Genomic DNA, 19,788 nt, shown 5'->3' with positions numbered 1-19,788 from the left:
ATGTGCAACAGCAGCTCCCTCAACGAGTTCCTCCTCCTGGCGTTCACAGACACGCGGGAGCTGCAGCTCTTGTACTTCATGCTCTTCCTGGGCGTCTACCTGGCTGCTCTCCTGGGCAACGGCCTCATCATCACAGCCGTAGCCTGTGACCACCGCCTCCACACCCCCATGTACTTCTTCCTCCTCAACCTCGCCCTCCTCGACCTGGGCTCCATCTCCGTCACTGTCCCCAAATCCATGGCCAATTCCCTCTGGGACACCAGGGCCATTTCCTACTCGGGATGTGCTGCCCAGGTCTTTCTGCTTCTCTTCCTGTTGTCAGCAGAGTATTCTCTCCTCACTGTCATGGCCTACGACCGCTTTGTTGCCATCTGCAGACCCCTGCACTACGGGACTGTCATGGGCAGCAGAGCTTGTGTCAAAATGGCAGCAGCTGCCTGGGGCAGCAGCTTTCTCTATGCTCTCCTGCACACTGCAAATACTTTTTCCATACCACTCTGCCAAGGCAATGTCGTGGAGCAGTTCTTCTGTGAAATCGCCCAGATCTTCAAGCTCTCCTGCTCACACTCCTTCCTCAGGGAAACTGGGGTGGTTGTGGTTAGTCTTTCTTTATTCTTTGGGTGTTTCATGTTCATTGTGCTGTCCTACGTGCAGATCTTCACTGCCGTGCAGAGGATGCCCTCCGAGCAGGGCCGGCACAAAGCCTTCTCCATGTGCCTCCCTCACCTGGCCGTGGTCTCCCTGTTTGTTAGCACTCTCATATTTGCCTACCTGAAGCCTCCCTCCATCTCCTCCCCATCCCTGGACCTGATGGTGGCCGTTCTGTATGCGGTGGTGCCCCCAACACTGAACCCACTCATCTACAGCATGAGGAACAAGGAGCTCAAGGATGCCCTGAGGAAAATGGTTCAATGGGTCCAATGTCAGCACCAATAACCATCCCAGTGCACCTACTCCTCATTCCTAGGGTAGCTGACATGAAGACTACGTGTTGTTCACTTCTTTCTTTATTTTCTTCTGTTATATTCTTGCAAAAAGAAGAAAAGGTTTGGTTCGTGCCACTTCTCCTCAGGAATCTCTCATTTGAATCTGACCCAGAGAGCCAGGCTTCCCTCTTCATCATCAGAGAGGGGGGAACCTCAGAGCCCACTAGCCTAAGCTCCCTCAGATGCCTTCAGTGCAATGACGAGAGTTTCCGTTTGCAGTGACTCTTCTGCACTGACACCAAGGATGGTCAGGGGACAGAGTCAGGCTCAGATGAGTAAAGATGAGGGGACACCATGGGCTCCATGTCCTTTAGGAGAGCTCTGCTCCCCTGGCTACAGTCAGGGTGTGCTCTCACATCCCTCTCCCGCCAGGGTGGCAGCCAGCTGTCAGCTTGGGCTGATCCCTTCCTCTCCAGTGCTCCAAAACAGCAAGCGGAGGGGCAGTAGAGTAGTTCTCAAAAGCTGGTAGTGGTAGGGTTGCCTTTCCACGTGTATATGTGCTGTAAGTTCAGGCAGGCCCAGGCAATGGGCCCTCTTATGCCAGAGCCAACCTCCAGAATAACGTTCCTATAATAAAAAGGGATCTCCTCTGTGACGTGCCTGAAGTCTGGCCTTTCTTCAGAAGCTGGAATCACAAATATGCCCAAGGGATTGCAGCACAAAAGGGCCCGCTGTTCTGCCTGGGAACTCTGTGGGCTCTGGGGGACAAGCTCAGAGTCCCAGTGTGATCTGTTAGGGACCACAGGCTGCATCCAGGGCTCTTTCCTTGATGACCAGTGCCAGCAGAGATGGCGAATGGTCTCTGGGATTCCTGCCCAGGGCTTTCTCATAGGTGACAGTGCCACTGACAAATGTCCATCCTCCCGGAAGAGAACCTGAGCCACTAGGAAAGCTGCTGTCTATTGCCTTCACCCTTCCCCTTGCAAAAGGTCCTGCACTGCCCCCGGGCAGACACAGGCCGTTTGTCCGTCCCCGTGCTGCCGCGAGGAGGGGCTCAGCCTGCCCCGTGCTCATGGCCAGCTCCCTGGGGCTGGCACAGCTTGGATGGAGGCACCTCCAGCTCCTCGGCCTTCGCCCCAAGACAGTTGGCATGGGACGAGAGCTCTGAGGGCATGGCAGAACGAGTTCCCCTGGGAGAGCATCAGGGGAAGATCCAGAGGTGCCTGACTCAGCCCTGGCCTTTGGAAAACTCCCTCACGCACCCCGAGAGGCTCCATCTGCCTCTTCCACCCTGACCTCTGCTCCCTTCCCACCAACCAAAGCAGAGTCCAGCGTTGCCCGGGTCTCTTCCCTATGCAGAGGAGAGGGAGGTCCTTCACCAGCCCCACATGGACTCCTCCACCCCTGGCCTTTGCAGTTGCATGTGCCTGGGTCTGCTCACTGGCCTTCACCACAGTCGTGGATGCACTGGAAGCCCATGAAAATCCCAGCACTTCTAGCCTCAAGCTGACATCTGCCCTGAACCTGGAGCCTGGCCAGCCACAGAGGCATCAGCCATCCAGTACCCCAGTCGTGCAGCTGAGGGCAGGGGTCTTCGCCCCAATTTCCCTGCTCCTCCTCTGCTCCCAGTACTGCTGCTTTCCCAGGTAAGCTCTGCTTGAGGCCTTCAAACTCCCCAGGTATCCCAGCAGAGTCTGGGGGGTCTGAGCACTCAGCTCCTGCCCAGCCCAGGCTATGCCCCATGCCGGGATCAGTACACAGCCGTGCTCCAGGATCTGCTGGGGTCTGGCTCAGACAGGTCATGCAAGCCTGGCTTTTTCCTCTGCACGGGGATACGGTGACCAGCAGGAGGGCAGAGCTGGCCTACACAACTCCACAGCTGCTGGGAGCAGCCAGTGCTGGAAAAGGGTGATGTGAGGGGCTGCTCTGGGACAATGGCCCTGGGGCAGCTTCCCCAGTGTGTCCATGCAATGCAGGGAGCAACCTGGGCTCGTCTCCTCTCCACCTTCCAGGTCCTGCTGCCTTTCCCAGGAGACCTGCATTTGTCCTGCAAGCACACTGCTCCCACATTGCCCATTGACACACGGTAGCTGCCTGCTGGCGTTTTTCCTCTCCTGGGCCCCTTACAAGCCCAGCCCGGCCCCTTCCCAGCTCTTCCCACCTCCCCTGCCCTCTCCTCAGCCCACCCAGCAGAGCAGCCCAGGTTGGGGTGGCCCCACAGCAGTGCCCACTGCAGGGGGCTGCAGAGCCCTGGGCACTCACAGCACAACCCCAGCCCAGCCCCTGCCCAGGACAGCACCAGAGTCCTGGCCCCGGCGCTGCTCAGGCAGATCCTCCTGGCCCAACGACGGAAACGTCTGCCCCAGCCTCGTGCACACAGGAGAGAGTTTGTCGTTCCCTCCATTGCACGCTCATGCACCTCTGCTCTCGCCCTGTTTGTCCCTGCTCCCCACAGAGCCCTTCCTCAGCTGAGTGCTGGCCTGGCTGGCCACTCCTGAACCAGGCTTTGAGCTCATCCCCGCAAACCCGTGCAGAACCTCAGAAAAGCAAGAGGCCCTTTTAGGGTGCAACTCATTGAGTGAATTCTTGACACCAGCTTGGGAAGAGGCATCCCCATCCTCCTGGCATTGCACTCAGGAGAGCCCCTTTCATTACAGTGGGCCTCGTAGGGAGGTCAGCTCTGATACAGTGGTTCGCATTGCCTGGTGCTGCCTGTACTCACAGGAGTGTGACTGTAGACACAGCAGTACTGCCACCAAGGTCCAACAGACCTCAGGGCTTACACAAATACCAGGGTGTCAGAGTTCAACACTCTCTGACCACATTCTCTTACACAGTCCACGCGTGGAGGGCATAATGATTAATATCAAATTCATTTATTAGAAAATATTTGACATTGCATGGGATTTGGATTTAGCAGAGTGATGCAGCAAAACACCAAAATCACAATGCACATTAGTTACACTTAGCAGAATATAGGAATTGTAATATGAGTTTGAGTCACAGCGCAAATGCGGTTCCTCTTTCTGGTCTTTATAACAATGCTCACCATCACAGCGCTGGGCATCCTCAACCGCCAGGAAGGGATACGTGGGTTTGAAACAGCTCAAGTCTATTGCTCTCTTCAAAGTCCTTTTGTTGATTGTTCGGTTCTTGTACTCTGTGTTGGGAAACCAGTAATTTACAATAGCTGAGCATGTGATTTAACCTAATGTTTCATTCATACGTACTTTCCAGTTTCTGAGACAGCAGATTTACATCAAGGTTATGACAAATAACAAGACAGGGATCATTAACAGGAGGGGCATAGGATGCAACATCAACCGCAATACGTTGGTATTTTTTTGGTGCCCTTTGTGCTGAGATTCATCCAGCTTTCTTGGCAACACCTGTGGTCAGTCACAGCCAGGCTTCTGCCCTCAACCTTCTTCCATTGTGCGGATGTATTGCTTGGCCACAACGCAATAAGCAGAGAGAGTTCCACTTCTTGGAATAGGTGCTAGCATGCCACGCTAGAAAGCACAGCGGTGCCTCTGTCAACATCAACACCTACCGGTGGGAAAAGAGCCTTCTAGGCTGAAATCGACTCACGTATGAAGGTCAAAGAACACCAACTCAAGGGCTTGGAAAAGAAAGAGTGCTTTTCTCCTCAAAACAAAAAAAGGAGGGGGGAGGGCGGCTGGGGAAGGGGTTGGGGCTGGCAGTGGGGGTTCGGGCATCTCCCTGGGGTTGGTGCTTGGGGGCTGGTGTTGAGGGCAGGGCTGGGGACGAGAGCTGGCTGCATGGGGTGAGGGGTTGGGTGAGGCGTGGGGCGAGGTTTGGTGGTTGTGCTGCGGGTTTCTGGTGCTTGCTGTGAGCGTTGGCTAGCTTTGTGGGGGAGTGGGCTATGGCAGGGGTGAGGGCTGGGGTGACGGCTAGCATTTGTTGTCTAGGGCTGAGGGTTGGAGATGCCGGTGAGGGCTGGAGCAAGAGTTAGGGAAAGGGGTTGGAGGTCTGGGTTGTGGCTGGAGGGTTAGAGTTTGGGGTGAGGGATGAGAGGAGGGGATTGGGGCAAGAGGTACGGTGGGGTCAGGTTTTGAGGTGGTGCTGGTGGTTAGTGGTGAGCAGGTGAGTGCGGCCAGGCGTGGGCAGCCGGGGATGAAAGAGGAGGGAGCTGGCCATGCGGAGCCGCGCGCGGCCCCTCGAGCTGCCTCGCCCTGCCCTGCCCCAGCTCCCTCCTGCCCGGGGCGGCCGCGCTGCGGCCCTGGAGCCCCTGGCGGCGCCGGCTGCTGCTGCTGGAGCAGCTCGCGCAGCAGAGGTGACCTCAGAGCCGCCCCCGGCGGGGCCATTGTGACCCCCCCCGTTGTGACACCGGCGGCGCTGTCAGGTGCGGGCAGTGTCCGGGCGGACGGCGACGGGAGAGGGCAGGAGCGCGTGGAGCTCGAGGAGGAGCCCCCGAGCGCAGCCACGTCTTTCCCTGCCGCCCCGGCAGCCCCGCGGAGTCGAGGCGTTTGCCGAGGCCTTGCCAGCTCCTGCTGCGGGTGAGAGCGACGGGGCCGGGCTCGGCAGTGCCACGGGGCTGCGGGGGCCCTCGGCCGTGGCGGGGGCAGGACCTTGCGGCAGGGGCTGAGGCGCAGGAGAGCTGGCTCCAGGGCCGGGACGGGCGCGGGGACCTTTGACTGCGCTGCCCCCACCCCCGTGGGGACCCTCCCCAGCTCTGCATTAAACAAGTGTCCCCCTCCTGCCTCTGCTCCGTGCCGCAGGATGGCGGAGAGACCCCCCAGCCGCCCACGGGTGGCCTGGGAGCAGGAGTACGGCTGCCCGCGCCGGGCATCCCAGGAGCAGGACAGGGTTGCCGAGGAGAGCAGCTCTGCCTCGAGGCCCTTGGAGGGGTTCGAGTCCCAGGCGTGGCGGAGAGGTGAGTGAGCCCCCGTGGGGCTGGGCCGGGCTGGGGTGAGGGCCGGGGAGCGCACCCTGCTCTGCGCCGGGCTCCCATGTCCCCAGCACGTGGTGTCGGGGTGCCCGGGGTGGTGGCACAGCGGTGCCCGGATGCCAGGGCCCGCTCGGGGCTTGGGAGCTGGCCCCAGCGCAGCATGCGCCCAGGAGGGAGAGCGCAGATGGACGCAGCTCCTGCTGCCTGGGACGGGCAGCGAGCGGCAGCTCCGTGGCAGGAGGAGGGATGCTGCCCGTCTGGCAGCACGTTCCCCAGCCTGGTGCAGTTGAGGTTTGCCCTGGCTGGCTGGCTGCAGCAGGGCAGCCCATGTGCTGGGCACCGTGCAGCCTTGAGCAGCCTGGGGGAGACTGCGTGCCCGGGAGCAGGCCCATGGCTGGCCGGCGGGCAGAGCTCACTGCGCGGCTCTCTGCTGCCTGCCCTCCATCTCTGCAGTGCTCCTGGCTCTCTTCCTTTCTCAGGTGCAAGGTTTTCCATCAGCAGCTGGTCCGAGCTGTCCAGAGAGGATGAGGAAGCCTTGGACTTCATCCAGGCCTTTGTGGGTGGCCGAGAACAGGTAAGTGCAGCCGTTTCCATGGGGGCTGTGCCTGGGTCTCCCTGCGGGTCCGCCCATGTCTGCTGGCAGGCTGCTGGGGAGGTGCTGGCTGTGCAGAGCTGCTGCCGTCCGGGGTCCCGCCCAGCACTGCAGCCCCCTGGCTGCTCTGGTCCTGCTGGCCTTTCCTGTCTCCTCTCGCGCTCACTCTGTCTCTCTTCCCCGTCTGTCAGCAAGAGGCGCAGAAGCTGAAGTTTCTAGCGTCCATCGGCACCCTCTGTGGAGGCAGCAGCGCCAAGACCTTGTCCTGGGGCCTGGAGGTGTTCTGCTGCCGACACGAGCTGGCCGAGCATATCGAGGTGAGGGGAGAGGCAGCAGGTGTGAGGACAGGGGCAAGGCCAGCTGGGCCCTGGGTCTGCTGGTGCTGGGTGATGGCAGTTGCCGCGCTGACTGCCGGTTGTGCTGTGCAGGTGCTGCTGGAAGAGGAGCCCTTGGAGTGCCTGGGCACAGCAGTGCGCCAGCAAGCCATGCTTGCTATCACGGCAATGAGGTAGCTAGCAGAGCCCCTGGTTTGGCCAGGACCTGTGCACAGCATGTGCCTGATGGCACCGTCCCTGGCTGGGAGGTGTGCACCATGGTGGGAGGAGGCTGGCGGTGCTGTCTGCTGCGCTTCTGCTCTCCCCTGGCCCAGGCTTGTCAGCAGGGCAGATGGGAGGGCAGAGGGTTGCCTGCTGCAGCTCCCCAGGGCCCCTTGGCTTGTAGTGCAGAAGGGGAGGCAGGTGGTAGAGAAGGGGGGAGGCCTAGCTGCCTGGGCTCTCCTCTGGCCCTGGGCCAGTTCATGGAGGGAGGAGGTGCCTCCCTGCAGGGCTCCCTCACGTGCTCTCTGCAGCAGCCGGGGGACTCCTGCCCCAGCGGCCCACAGCCACCTCCCCAGGGCATCCAGGCACTGCTCCCAGCACCAGTGTCCAACAGGCATCTCTCTCTCTCTCTCGCTCTCTCTTTGCAGTGCAGTGGAGCCGGTTCTGGAGGGCAAAAAGAGCAGCCTTCTCCATGCCTGCTTCAAGAGTGTCTTCTTGCTTCCTCCAAGAGAAGACATGGAGACCGTGGACATGTCCCTCTACTCCAAGGTAGGTGCTGGGTGAGCTACAGGGAGCCCGCCAGCCCCTCTGGGCTTGCCCCTGGCTCCGCTGTGCTGAGAGGTGACTGTCAGCTCCAAGGCTGGGCAGGATCTCAGCTTTGTTTTCCCACCCTCCTGCCTTCATGCCCTTCCCGTGGGCTGGGCCATGGGCAGTGCCCAGGGGCTGGTCCGTGCACAGCAGGTCTCCTGCCCTGAGGCCTCTCGTTGGCCCGTGCAGGGCAGCGGGTGTCCTCGCTGGGCAGCAGGGGTTCAACTGAGTCTGCTGTGGGTCAGAGGCAGTGGGGAAGGAATGCCACAACCCCCTGTCCTCCTTGCAGACCCTCGATGCCATGGACAACATGTTGGAGGTGCTGGTGCTCAAGTCGGCCACTTCCAGCCTCCTGGAGCTGCAGAAGATCTTGCAGGTGTGGCATTTGCAAAGAGTGGGCTGCATTGGGCCTGTTCCTCAGCCCAGAGGGAAGTGACACCCTCGAGTGGACATTCCCCCCCTGAGTGCCATGTACAGGCAGCACGCTGCAGGCAGGGGGCGTTTCTCGCTTGGGTGAGCGGAGGTTCCCCACTGGGCTCTTCTGTGAGCCCAGTGCCCCCTGGCTACAGCCCAAGTCCCTTCCCACCCCAAACATCCTCCAGGCTCTTGGGAACACCTTGCCCCCATGAGCACTCCTGGGCCACCTCTGCCCCCAAAGCTCTCCTTGCACCAAAGCAGTGGGAGGAATGTCGTCACCCTTCTTCTCTAGGCACTGCACTGATGGCAGCTGGTGCTGCTGCCCCCCTGCCTCCGCGTGCCTTGTGCTTTCCTTGCCAGATCGGAATGGGGCAGAGACCCACTGGGAGCTGCCCGTGCTGCAAGGGGAGCCGAGGCCGGAAGCTTGGTTCTTCTGCCATGCCAGGAGGCCGGAGGCCAGGCTGCCCACTGCAGACCCCTAGGGAAGGTGTGGCCTGAAAGGCCTGCCATCCTGAAGAGGGCACCCGGGGCCATGTGCATGGCCAGGAGCAGAGGCTGGGAGGGGGCTTGGGTGTGGCTGGCTGCCTGAGGGCAAGGTGGGCCTTGCAGGCTGGGGCCTGTAGGGGCAGGAAGGCCATTCCAGGCTTGGCTCTAGCTCCGAGGAAGCCTTGGTGCACTGTAGGACTGCAGGCAGGCGCTTAGCAGAGCTGCTTCTGCTGGAGTGGGCGTCAGCTCCCCGGGCAGAGCAGTAGCCTTTCTCCTTGCAGATGCTGCTGCCCTTCACCAAGACGGAGAGAGCAGCTGTGCGTGAGAGGGCCGTGGGGAGGATTGGGAGGCTGAGCAAGTTGCTGGCCAACTATTCCTCGCTGGAGGTAAGGAGCCAAGCACCGTGCAGCCCCCGCTTTGGCCCTTTGCAGCAGCCCAGAGCACAGTGCAGCTCAGGGGGTCCCTCGGAGGGAAGCGTGGGCACAGGTTAAGGCACTGAGCAAGGCTCTGCCCTGAAGCAAAGCTCTTTGGCCCTCTCTCCATGGGCTTTTCTCTGCAGTCCCTTTGTCGCAGGAGCCAGCTGTGCCCCCAGCCCTGTGCAGGGGAGCAGTGCGCGCGGAGCATGATGTGAGCCGCAGCCTGGCAGTGCTGCCTTTGCTGGGCTGCTGCTTTGGGAGGCAAGGCCTGCAGGGCCCTCGAGAGCTTTGGCTCCGCTGGGATCCATGCCTGGGCAGAGTCTTGGCTTCAGGGCTTTGGTGGCGACTGCCTCCCGTCAGCCCTTCTACCTGTCCCACCCGCCTTGCCCAGGTGTGGCACCCCTTTGGAGGAGTGGATGAGAGCCCTGCCTGCTATGGGAAGATCCCCGTGCCGATGCTGGGACAGCTGGTGGGCTGTCTCATCCTTTGCTGTGCTTACGAGGACGCGGAGACCAAGGGTGGGGCCTTGGATGCTCTTCATTGCCTCTTCAGATTCGTCGTGCAGCGAAAACGTAAGAGAAGCTGTGCTGGGCTGTGTGCTTCTGCACGCGGCCACGCTGGCAAGGCCGGGGAAGGCATCGCACTGCCTCGGCCCCTCTGCTCAGTGAGGCAAAGGAGCAGGAGGCGCAGCTGATGTAGGAGCAGGGGAGCGGGCTGTTAGTACCTGTCCTGGATACCACTGGCCTGGAAAACGCTCAGCAGCCCCTGCTCAGAGGCTACGGCTTGTGTCGGGCTTCGCACCGGAAAGCCCGTGAGGCTTTTGGTACCCTTTGAAGCAGTTGCCCTTCTCTGCCCTGGAATAGGCCCCGACCCTCCCTGGGAATCCTGCTCCCCATCCATTCCTGGCATGCCCTTTGTCTCTGCCAGGCTGGTTTCTCTCTGACGCCATGAGTCTGCCAGCTGCAGCTCTGCATGACTCCTGCTGACCGCTGTGTCTTTCTGCTGCTGTTCAGGCCGGGCGATGCTGCAGGATGATCCAGAGTATGTGGAGCCCCAGAAGGAGAGGGAAGCCGACAATGAGCTCTGCCTTTCGTGGACGAGCAACATGAGCGTGATCATGAGGGTGAGGAGCACTTCCCTTGCTGGGACTGTTGGCCATGGGGTCCTGAGGAGACGTGGATGAGCAAAGGGATGCCTAACGAGTGGGGCTGAGGGGGCCTTGGGGTTGATGCAGAGGTGGTGGTGGAGAAGGAAGCAGCTCTGAGTGGCACCTAGAGTACTGGTTGCTGCCTGGTAGCAGCCCTGCTCTCACTGCTGTGTCTCCCGCTGTCCCTGAGCGGGGGGACTAGCCAGAGGCTTGGCTCCAAGAGTCCCAGCAGCAGCTGCAGCCTGCTGGCCACCGGCAAGCTAGGGTTGCCTGCAGAGCCAGTGCACTGTGAGCCTGCTCCCGAGCATCCTGCCTTGCCCTGGTGGCCCTCTGGCCACATGCCCCATGCTGCTGCTACCCAGCACAGCGCGTGCTCCTGGCTCTCCTGGGCCACGGTGCCAGCACTGCCCCGCACCTCTCTCCAGAGCCACATCCACTGCTTAGCTAAGCAGCAGTAGTGCGGCCCGCAGCGTGACATTTCTTCTCTCCTGGGTCCTTTCTGCCCCAGCTGTTTGTGAAAAACCTGCAGCCTTCCGAAAGGACAGACGTCATTGTCACAGCCATCGAGGGCATGAGGAACTGCAGCACCTACAATACGGAGGTGGCTTCCCACATGCTGACCATGTTCCTGCTGGACGCTTTCTCTGTGCTGGAAGATGTAAGGAGCCTGGGGCTGGCGTGCGTGGGGCTCGACCCTCTGGGGCGCTGTTTCCCCGCCGAGAGCCAGTGTTCGTGGGCAGCGGAGCCCCTTGGAAGGCAGCAAGGAGCGGTGGGAGTGGTGGAGAGGGAAGGAGAAGTGAGTGGGAGCTGGGGTATTGGCTGCTCTCTGGGAGCAGCCTCACCGTCCGCCTTGTGTCTTCCAGGTGCCACGCATCATAAGGTGCCTCTACAGGAACGTCAAGTATGTGAGGGAGCTGTCGGCCCGGGTCACCCTAAACAAGACCCTTTGCCAGCTGGCCTGCTTGGAGCCCAGCGAGGTGACCGTGAGCCTGCTGTACTGCTCGCCACTGTGCAACAGGTATGGGGCCCGTCAGCCTGGACGGGCTCCAGTGGCTCCTTGGCCATGGGGAGAAGGGCCCAAAGAGGGCCAGAGGCAAGCAGATGGCCAGCACACGGCTGAGGGGCAGGGCCCTGTGTCTCGCCCACCGTTTCCCAGCCCTGGTGCCTCAAGCAGGCCTTGAGGAGCCAGAGCTGAGCAAGTGTCCCTGCCTTGAGCCGCAGAGCGCAGCGGCTCTGCACGCTCCCTGCCGCGCAAGGGGCTTCAGCTTGGTCATGTGCTGCCTGCCTGGGCAGGACCCTCTTGGGGCTGCCAGGGAGGAGGGGGTGGGCAGGGGCAGGGCTGGCACACAGCTGGGGACCTCCAGGGCTGGCCCAGGCTACGGTGCTGCGGCCAAGGAAGTGCCACTGACAAGGCGCTCTGGGCCTGCAGCACTGCCGTGAGCATGTGGAAGGTGCTGATGGATAAGCCGATGCTTGCGCCGGACATGCTGCGGGAGCTGCTGAGCTTGCTGGAGGAGCGGCCACTGCGCAAGCAGTCCAGCTCCGACAGGGACAACAACTGCATCCTTCCGCTGGCCGTGAGTTAGGGGACGAGGCCTCCCGTGCCCCCAGGCTGGTGCCTGCCTCCCTGGGCCCCCTCCCCCTCTCCGCTGCCCGTGTGCCCCCAAGCAGGGACCTCTCCTGGGCCCATGGCTACAACATGGCCAGCGCCAGGCCTCCGACTGTGCCAGCGCACAGGGCTGCCAAGTGCTGCCTGGCCTCTCTGCACACCAACAGCCAGGCTGGCCATGCCCAGGAAATCTCCATCCGACGCTGTCCCTGCATCCGCCGACCTCGCTCAGCAGGCTGGAAAGCCAGGGTCGGGTTGGGGGCAAGGTGAGGGGCAGGAGTAGGGCTCCTGCAAAACCTGGGCAGGCAGCACGGCCTGGGACAGGGAGCCTGGCCGAGCGTGCACGCTACACGAAGCCTGCCGAGGTGATGGTCATGCTGAGGCAGGAAGGCTCACTGTGTACAACCAGGAGCTGAGGCCCAAGAGCCTGCGGGCGCTGGCCCTGGTCAGGCAGCCAGGCTGAGGCCTCCAGCTGCACTTCCCATGCTCCAAGGCTGTGCTCGAGCCTCCCACCTGGAGGGCTGTGGAAGCATGCCGGGGACTGCTCGGGAGTGAGAGGTGTGACTGGGTGTTTTCTGCAGGCAACGAGGGCACTGTGTGAGATCATCCGGGAGCCCGTCTGCCCAGAGGCGGTGAAGGCGTTTTTCCCCCAGCTCTTCCTGGCGCTGCTCTTGCAGATGGTCTTCACAGCAGAGTTCAGCCACCAGGAAGCAAATATCTTCTTGAGGGAATGCCAACGGGATGAGTCCCGTCCCACCAGCCACGTCAGGTGCTCGATCCCGCTCGCCCTGTCTCTGCACTGCACCTGGAGGCAGGGCCGGGCTGCCAGTGTGACCTGGGCTTTGCTCTGCATGCAGGTGCGCCGTGCAGGCCATGAAAAGTCTGCTGCGCTGCGCCCACTATGAGACCGTAGCCGTGACTGTTGAGAGGAAGGGCGGCTGGGACCTATTTCTGCATGCGGACACCTCGCAGAAGGGAGTGGTGGTGCTGGCCAGGTAGAGCCCTTTCCGGCCTGCTCTGGCCCAGCACCTCTTCCCTGGCTGTGGGGTGTGCCTCCCCATGTGCTTCTTGGTGGGGGAGGGGGAACGCCACTTCTCCAAGAAAGAGGCTGCAGCCTCAGCCCTTGTGGCAAGGGCTCGCCCAGCAGAAGGGCCCTGGGAGCTGCCATGCTGCCCAGCTTGGAGAGCTGCTGGGGGAGCAGGTGGTGTTAGGAGCTGTGGGAGAGGGTCGTGCGCAGGAGAACCTGGGGAGGGCCCAGGGGCACAGGAATCCAAAGCGGGCAGGAGAGGGGATGTGTGGGCAGGCCATGCCGCCTGGGCAGGAAGGCTGTTTCTCCGGTCTCCCACCAAGAGGAACGTAATGATGCCTGACGCTGACTTTCTAATGGCAAGGTGTGGTAGGGCAAGAGCAGTGCTCCATGAGCAAATGCCGCTGGCTGCAGGAGCTGCGTGCCAAGCAGAGCGATGCCAGAGGAGGTTTGCCTGCTCGGCTGAGGCCCAACACTGCCTTCTTGCCTCTGACAGAGCAATGAGGGGGGCTGCCAGTCACCTGCGTCGCTGGATCTTCCGCCAGCTGGCAAGGCTGCTGAGGAGGGAGGACCAGTTTCATCAGCTGCCCGTCATGGCTTTCTTTGTCGAGGTGGGCCTCATGGCAAGCAGTGCCTCTCTGGAGGGGCCTCTAAATGCTGTGCTCGCTTGTGCACATGCGTGTGGGGTGATGCTGGTGAATGGAGCTGGGGCAATGCATACGCTCCTGGTAGTAGCCCCGGCCTTGGCTCGTTTCTGCTGGGCGACCACTCGTAAGCACTTGTATTTCGTGCCTGCTTTGTGGCAGCTGTCTGTGTTCAATTGCTCCTCCAAGGGATGAGAACAAGAGGCTGCGGAGGGTTCAGGGGACGGGAGGAGGAGGCGAGCAGTGTGTGCAGTGTGCCGTGAGGCGCGGGGCTGTGAGCAGGGCCCAGGGGTGTCTGCACAATGCCTGCTGTGTTTGGGCTGAGCTTTGTGAGGGCCTGGTGCCCTTGCCCTGGATGGTGGGTGGGATGGAGAGCTGCACGCTGCGGGCAGTGCTGCCGGCTGTGCCAGTCTTTCAGTGCTGTGTCCATTTCAGCTGCTGGAATGCCCTGAGCTTGCCGACATGGATGAGGAGGTCCTGCCACTCGTCCAGGGTTATGCGCAGAGTGAGAGCCTGGAGATGCGCAGACTGGCGTTCAGAGGCCTCGTGGCCCTGTTGAATAGACCCAAGATGGTGAGGAGGGGGGCAGGCGGGTGAAGCCATGCTGGCAGCCTGGGGCTTGACAGGAGACACTGGGTCAGAGAGTGGCTTGGACTTGGCTGGCAATCCGGAGGTGTGGTAGCTGCTCCCAAGTCTCCGCTGCCCCATTCATCTGCCCCGAGTGTCATGCCAGGCCCTTGGCCGTGCTGCACAAGGAGAAAGGCACCAGTGCCCAGCGGGAAGATCTGGGAGAGGGACAATGAGCTGGAGCACAGGGCCGGGCTAAGGCAGCCAGCTGCTCCTGGGCCTTGAGGCAGCAGCTTTGCTCCCTACAGAGGCCAGTGCATGCTGAGGGCCCCCTTGGAGATCTGTGCCCTGCACTGCAGCCTCTGTGCCCAAGGCCTGCGTGTGTGCAGAGCCCTGGCCCTGGCCACTGAGCCCTGATGGGAAAAGAGCAGGCAGAGCACTTTTGGGCGGGCGGGGGGCGGGGGGGGGTCTGGCCTTGCTTCCCACAAAGAAAGTTGTGTGTTTCCCACAGAAAAGGAGAATGCAGAGCCTGCTCCCAGACAGCATGGAGTGGCTGCAGGATGCTTGCAGGGAAGTGCGTGTGGGAAGCCTGATGCTGCTGAGAAACATCCTCAGCTACCTGGAACAGAAGGGCTCCAACCCGATTGTTCTGCAGCTGGCCGAGAAGCTTCTGCCTCGCTTTGATGACGTAAGGCTGATGGGAGAGCCGGGGCTCTGCTGGTGTGTCCGGGGGTCCGTATGCGTGGTCTGGGTGCTGTGTGCCCCTCTGCATACGTGCCTGTTGGCACGTCCCCGCACAGGCCCTGCTGTATGTCAGGAAACCTTTTGCCCTGTGGTTCTCAGCCCATGCCCTGTGCTGGCCTTGGTGTCCAGGGCTGTGGGAGTAGAGCAAACCAGCCCCCTGTCTGCTCTCGGCTGCTGCGTCTCGTGCTTGACTGCGTGCGGCGCTTGCCGTGGCCTGGGGCAGCGATGAGCAGAGAGGTAGGAGCAGGCTAGAGAGCGAGGGAGAGGCCGTGCCGCGGGGCTGTCCCTTTCTGTCCTCTTGTTGTGTGCGGGGGCCCTGATGGAGGCCTCGGGAAATCCAAGAAGCTCCCTCCAGAGGGAGAGGGAGACAGAGCCCAGGGAGGCTTGTCGTGCTGCTGCCGACAACCCTCATTGTCCAGGCTGCCTCAGCAGAGGCTTGTCCTCAGCTCCGACCTCTGGCCGGGCTGGGGGACAGTTGTGCCCGGAGAGGACGAGGCCTTGCCACGGCAAACGCTCTTGTCGGGCCCCGTTCCTGGAGTCGTTGCTGAGGCCTCCCCTCCTCTCCTCCCTGCCTGCAGGAAGACAGCAGAGTGCGAGAGCTCTCCATGCTCCTCTTCAAAGACCTGCTGGAGATTGTGGTGGGGAAGAACAAACGGAACCTGAAGCAGCATGCACAGAGGAGCCTGGTGCCGCTCTTCCTCCACATGAGTGACAAGGTGCAGAGAGTGGCCCAGGTAGGGAGCAGTGTTTTGGGGAAGCAATGCTGACATGCCGTGGGTGGAGGTGAGCAGCAAGGCAAGGGCTGCTGCCAAGTGTGCCTTGGAACGCATGGCAGCATGAGGTGCAGCTTCCTGTGTGCCGAAGGACAAGGCAGAGCTGCCTCTGCCTTCAGGGAGGGCCAGACCTAGTGGCACGCTGCGTCGTGCCATTTGGGGCTGGGAAAGGCTGGGAGCCTTGCCAAGACGAGGGGGACCCAGGGTGTCCTGCCGTGGCTGCGGTGGCATCTCCTGGTCTCTGTTGCTCTGCAGGCCTCTCAGGAAGCCCTGGTGAGCGCTGCACAGTTCCTCAAGTGGGAGGAGCTCAAGCAGCTGGCCAGAAGAGCGGAGCCATGGAAGATCGGGGAGTGCGTGGTAAGGACGTGGCCAAAGCCCCCGGGGCCGCGGCGGGATGAGGCCTGCCGCCATGGCCAGTGGGCAGGGTGCACAGCTGTGCCCCTCACGCACTGCTGCAGCCCAGAGCCCTCTCCTCTAAGTGCCCGCTGGGGTGCTGAAGGGGCCCCTGGCCTGGCTGGGCCTTGGCAGAAGCATGGCGGGGATCTCAGCACCCGCAGGCCCCGCTCTGCCCTCTGCTCCCTCTGAACCTGGCTACCAGCCAGCTTCTAGCTGGGAGGCGTGGACAGGAAGGAAGAGGAGGCCGGAGCTGGGAGGAGGGACAGGCCTGGCCTTCTGGGGAGGCTCGGTGCCAACCCCCTGTCCTTGTGCTGTCTGCAGCTGCTGAGGGACAGGAGCAGAGCGGAGCAACACCTGCGCCAGAGCCTGCCTTACCTGGAGAACCCGGACGCATCCTTGCGGGAGGCAGCTGTGAGGTTCATTGGTGAGCCACAAGCCCAGGGCCATGCCTGCCCACCCAGACGGGCACACAGGAGGGTCTTCAGTCCCTCCCACCGTCCCTGGGTCCTGCACCGTGGGGACGGGGCTGGGGCCAGCCTTGCCCAAGGGGAGCAGGCTGCGTGGCCAAGCTGGCAAGGCCAGATGGGAGCTGTGCTGCTGGGGGCTTGCTGGGGAGTATGAGGGGTGAGCGGAGGTGTTTGCCTAGGGCTCATCGGGCAGCAAGTGAAGAAGCGGAGGAAGGAGAAGGTGCAGGAGCTGTGCACTGGTGAGTGAGAGCAGCGCTGTGTCAGGCAGCCCTGGCAGGGAGGAGGGAGGAGGCTGGGAAGTGAGCTGCAGTTCACTGGCCTGCCCCAGGTGAGGAAGGCTCTGTGTCCCTATGTGGGGGAGAGCAGGGGGTATTTGGGGCGCATCTGGGGCTTGGCCGACCTGCAAGTGCCAGCTGATCCATTTGTCCTACCTGCTGCCTCCTCCGCATGGGAAGAGCTGAGTGGGGCTGGCCCTGCCTGGGGGGGGATTCCTGGGATCTCTGCAAAGGTGGGAGTCTGTTCTCAGCTCGGTGCCTTTCTCTCGCAGCCCTCCAGCCCCTGGAAAATGATGCAGAACCTTTAGTCCGTTGCCTGGTGTCACAGACCATCATGAACCTGAGGGTGCCAAGGAGAACATCAAGATTCCACCTCGGAGCACTGTGTCCCTGGCTCCCGAGAGCATGGGCGAGGTGGCACCCTCCCGCCAGGACGTGACTCTGTTTGAGCAGAGCTGACGCAGCTGTGCCAATGCCATGGTGCTGCACACCACGCACACACGCAAGTGTGCTGGAAGGTCTGGCTCATTGCTGGCATCTCCCGCAGCCCCAGGACAGCTCGACTCCTCAAGCACAGCCCCTGTTGTGCTACCGCTTCATGGCTTTGTTGGGCTTCCCGCAAAGATACAGCCCCGTTTCCTCAGCCGGAGTGAGTGTTCTTTTTTTAGGGAGCCAAAGGCAAGGGGCAAAACTTGCTGCCTGCATGAATCTGGCTTGTCCTGGGGGGGACGGGGTGTCCACTCGTTCCAATATGCCAGGCCAGCGTAGAGCGGCCCGACACACTTTGGTTTTGCTGCAAAGCGTCAACTGCTCTGCTGGCCCACAATAGCCAAGGGAAAGGGGGAGAAAAGCTTTGGCCTCCCCTGCCCTCTCCAGTCACCCCAGGGCAAGAGCAGGCCCCTGCTGTCTTCAGGGCTTGCATCTCAGGTGGAAGGGCAGAGCTGGGGTATGACATGCAGCTCTGTTTCTATCGCCACTGCCTACCCTGCGCATGCAGGCCTCAAGGCCGAACCGTCCATGAACTCCAGAATCATTGCTGAGCATGTAACGGCCAAACCCATTAAAAGCAGCTAATAAAGATACACAGCTCGCTCATGGGGCTAAAAAGTAGACTGCAGGGGACAAGATGGGATGCACGTGGGTTGGGGTTGACCTCGGAGGAGATAAGGGACTGTGGGAAACAAGGACATGGCAACCAGTGTGGGCTGAAGGCCAAGACCAACCAGAAGGAGAGTAAAGAAGACTCAGTAAAGAAGATTGGGGGAGACCTTCCCTGGCAGGTGGGAAATAAAACTGTAAAGGGTCTAATTAGGCCAGAATTCCTTTGTTCAAGGTCCCTCCCTGGAGGCACCCAGCTCCAGCAGTTACTATGCTGCACCATCATTTAAATAATTAATTAGTGTTGCTGCTAGATGTGCGTGAGGTTCTGCTCCTCGGAAACCTAGGGCTGAAGTGTTTCCAGAGCACTTTGGCACCCCAGATGGGACCGTAGCCAACCACCATCAGACTCTCTCAGCTCCAAAATGGGGCTTCCCGGATGCCTGGGTCCCCTAAGGAGCCCCTGACCCACATGCCTGTGTCTCCTCTGGCCCCAAGCACAGGGGGCCCCGGTGTCCAGGCGCCCCCATGTGGCCAACTCTCCCCACGCTGTCTACAGGGGGCCCAGGCATCCGGGGGACCCAGGCATCTGTCCCAAAATTGACCCCAAGGTCTCCCGGCCGCCTGGGTCCCTCCTACATGGGATGGGGCATGCCTGGACACCTGGGCCCCTCCGAGAATCACCTCCATCCCTGGAAAGGTGATGGAACAGCTCCTCCTGGAGGTCATCACTAAGCATGTGGAGGACAAGGTCATCAGGAGTAGTCAGCATGGATTCACCAAAGGGAAATCATGCTGGACCAATCTGATGGCCTTCTCGGAGGGGATGACTGGCTGGGGAGATGAGGGCAGAGCAGTGGATGTTGTCTGCCTGGACTTCAGCAAGGCTTTGGACACTGTCTCCCATCACAGCCTCCTAGGTAAGCTCAGGAAGTGTGGGCTAGATGAGTGGACGGTGAGGTGGATTGAGAACTGGCTGGATGGCCGAGCTCCGAGGGTTGTGGTCAGTGGAGCAGAGTCTAGTTGGAGGCCTGTAGCTAGTGGTGTCCCCCAGGGGTCAGTCCTGGGTCCAGTCTTGTTCAATGTATTCATCAGTGACCTGGAGGAAGGGACAGAGTGCACCCTCAGCAAGTTTGCTGATGATACTAAACTGGGGGGAGAGGCTAACACACCAGAAGACTGTGCTGCCCTTCAGAGGGACCTGGACAGGCTGGAGAGGTGGGCAGAGAGGAACCTCATGAAGTTCAACAGGGGCAAGTGCAAGGTCCTGCACCTAGGCAGGAATAATCCCATGCACCAGTACAGGCTGGGGGTTGACCTGCTGGAAAGGAGCTCTGCAGAGAAGGACCTGGGAGTGCTGGTGGACAACAAGTTAAACATGAGCCAGCAGTGTGCCCTTGTGGCCAAGAAGTCCAATGGTCTCCTGGGGTGCATTAGGCAGAGTGTTGCCAGCAGGTGGAGGGAGGTGATCCTGCCCCTCTCCTCAGCCCTGGGGAGGCCTCACCTGGAGTACTGTGTCCAGTTCTGGGCTCCCCAGTGCAAGAGAGACATGGCACTCCTGGAGAGAGTCCAGCAGAGGGCTACCAAGATGATTAGAGGGCTGGAGCACCTCTCCTAGGAAGAAAGACTGCAAGAGCTGGGCCTGTTCAGCCTGGAGAAGAGAAGATTGAGAGGGGATCTCATCAACGTGTACAAGTATCTGAAGGGGGAGTGTCAAGAGGATGAGGCCAGTCTCTTCTCCATGGTGCCCAGCAACAGGACAAGAGGCAATGGGCAGAAACTGAACCACAGGAAGTTCCATCTGAACCTGAGAAAAAACTTCTTGACTGTGAGGGTGACAGAGCATTGGATCAGGTTGCCCAGAGAGGTGGTGGAGTCTCCTTCGCTGGAGATATTCAAAAGCCGTCTGGATGTGATCCTGGGCAATCTGCTCTAGAGGACCCTGCTTGAGCAGGGAGGTTGGACTAGATGATCTCCAGAGGTCCCTTCCAACCTAAACGATTCTGTGATTCTGTGATTCTGTGAGAATTGGGTCCCCCGGACGCCTGGGCCCCCCTGTGCACAATGGGAGGGGGTTTGTTGGGGGAAGGTGCCCGGATGCCTGGGTCCCTCCTACGTTGGGGGAGGTCAATAGGGGGGCCCAGGCATCTGGAGTGAGGGGGAGAATC

The 19,788-nt window shown here is 61.1% G+C and overlaps 1 protein-coding gene and 1 long non-coding RNA gene across 2 annotated transcripts; both read left to right on the top strand.

Moving 5' to 3' along the window:
• Positions 1-5,227, top strand: LOC104147410 (olfactory receptor 14J1). Its single transcript, XM_068909682.1, has 2 exons — positions 1-906; positions 5,210-5,227. The coding sequence occupies exons 1-2, from the start codon at positions 1-3 to the stop codon at positions 5,225-5,227; spliced, it is 924 nt and encodes a 307-aa protein (XP_068765783.1).
• A 7,953-nt stretch (positions 5,228-13,180) lies between these two features.
• LOC138061167 (uncharacterized) lies at positions 13,181-14,482 on the top strand. The gene is made up of 3 exons (XR_011134804.1): positions 13,181-13,267; positions 13,736-13,873; positions 14,379-14,482. It is a non-coding gene; the product is annotated as an uncharacterized lncRNA (long non-coding RNA).
• The last annotated feature ends 5,306 nt before the right edge of the window (positions 14,483-19,788 follow it).

This window comes from Struthio camelus, chromosome 16 (genome assembly GCF_040807025.1).
Source record: "Struthio camelus isolate bStrCam1 chromosome 16, bStrCam1.hap1, whole genome shotgun sequence".
NCBI lineage: Eukaryota > Metazoa > Chordata > Aves > Struthioniformes > Struthionidae > Struthio > Struthio camelus.
The sequence above is the reverse complement of the archived record's forward strand: the minus strand, read 5'-3'. Positions and strand labels throughout refer to the sequence as shown.

Bases quoted from the DNA above. Each gene is read 5' to 3' on its own strand.
- LOC104147410 (XM_068909682.1), top strand. From the start codon at position 1: ATGTGCAACAGCAGCTCCCTCAACGAGTTCCTCCTCCTGGCGTTCACA.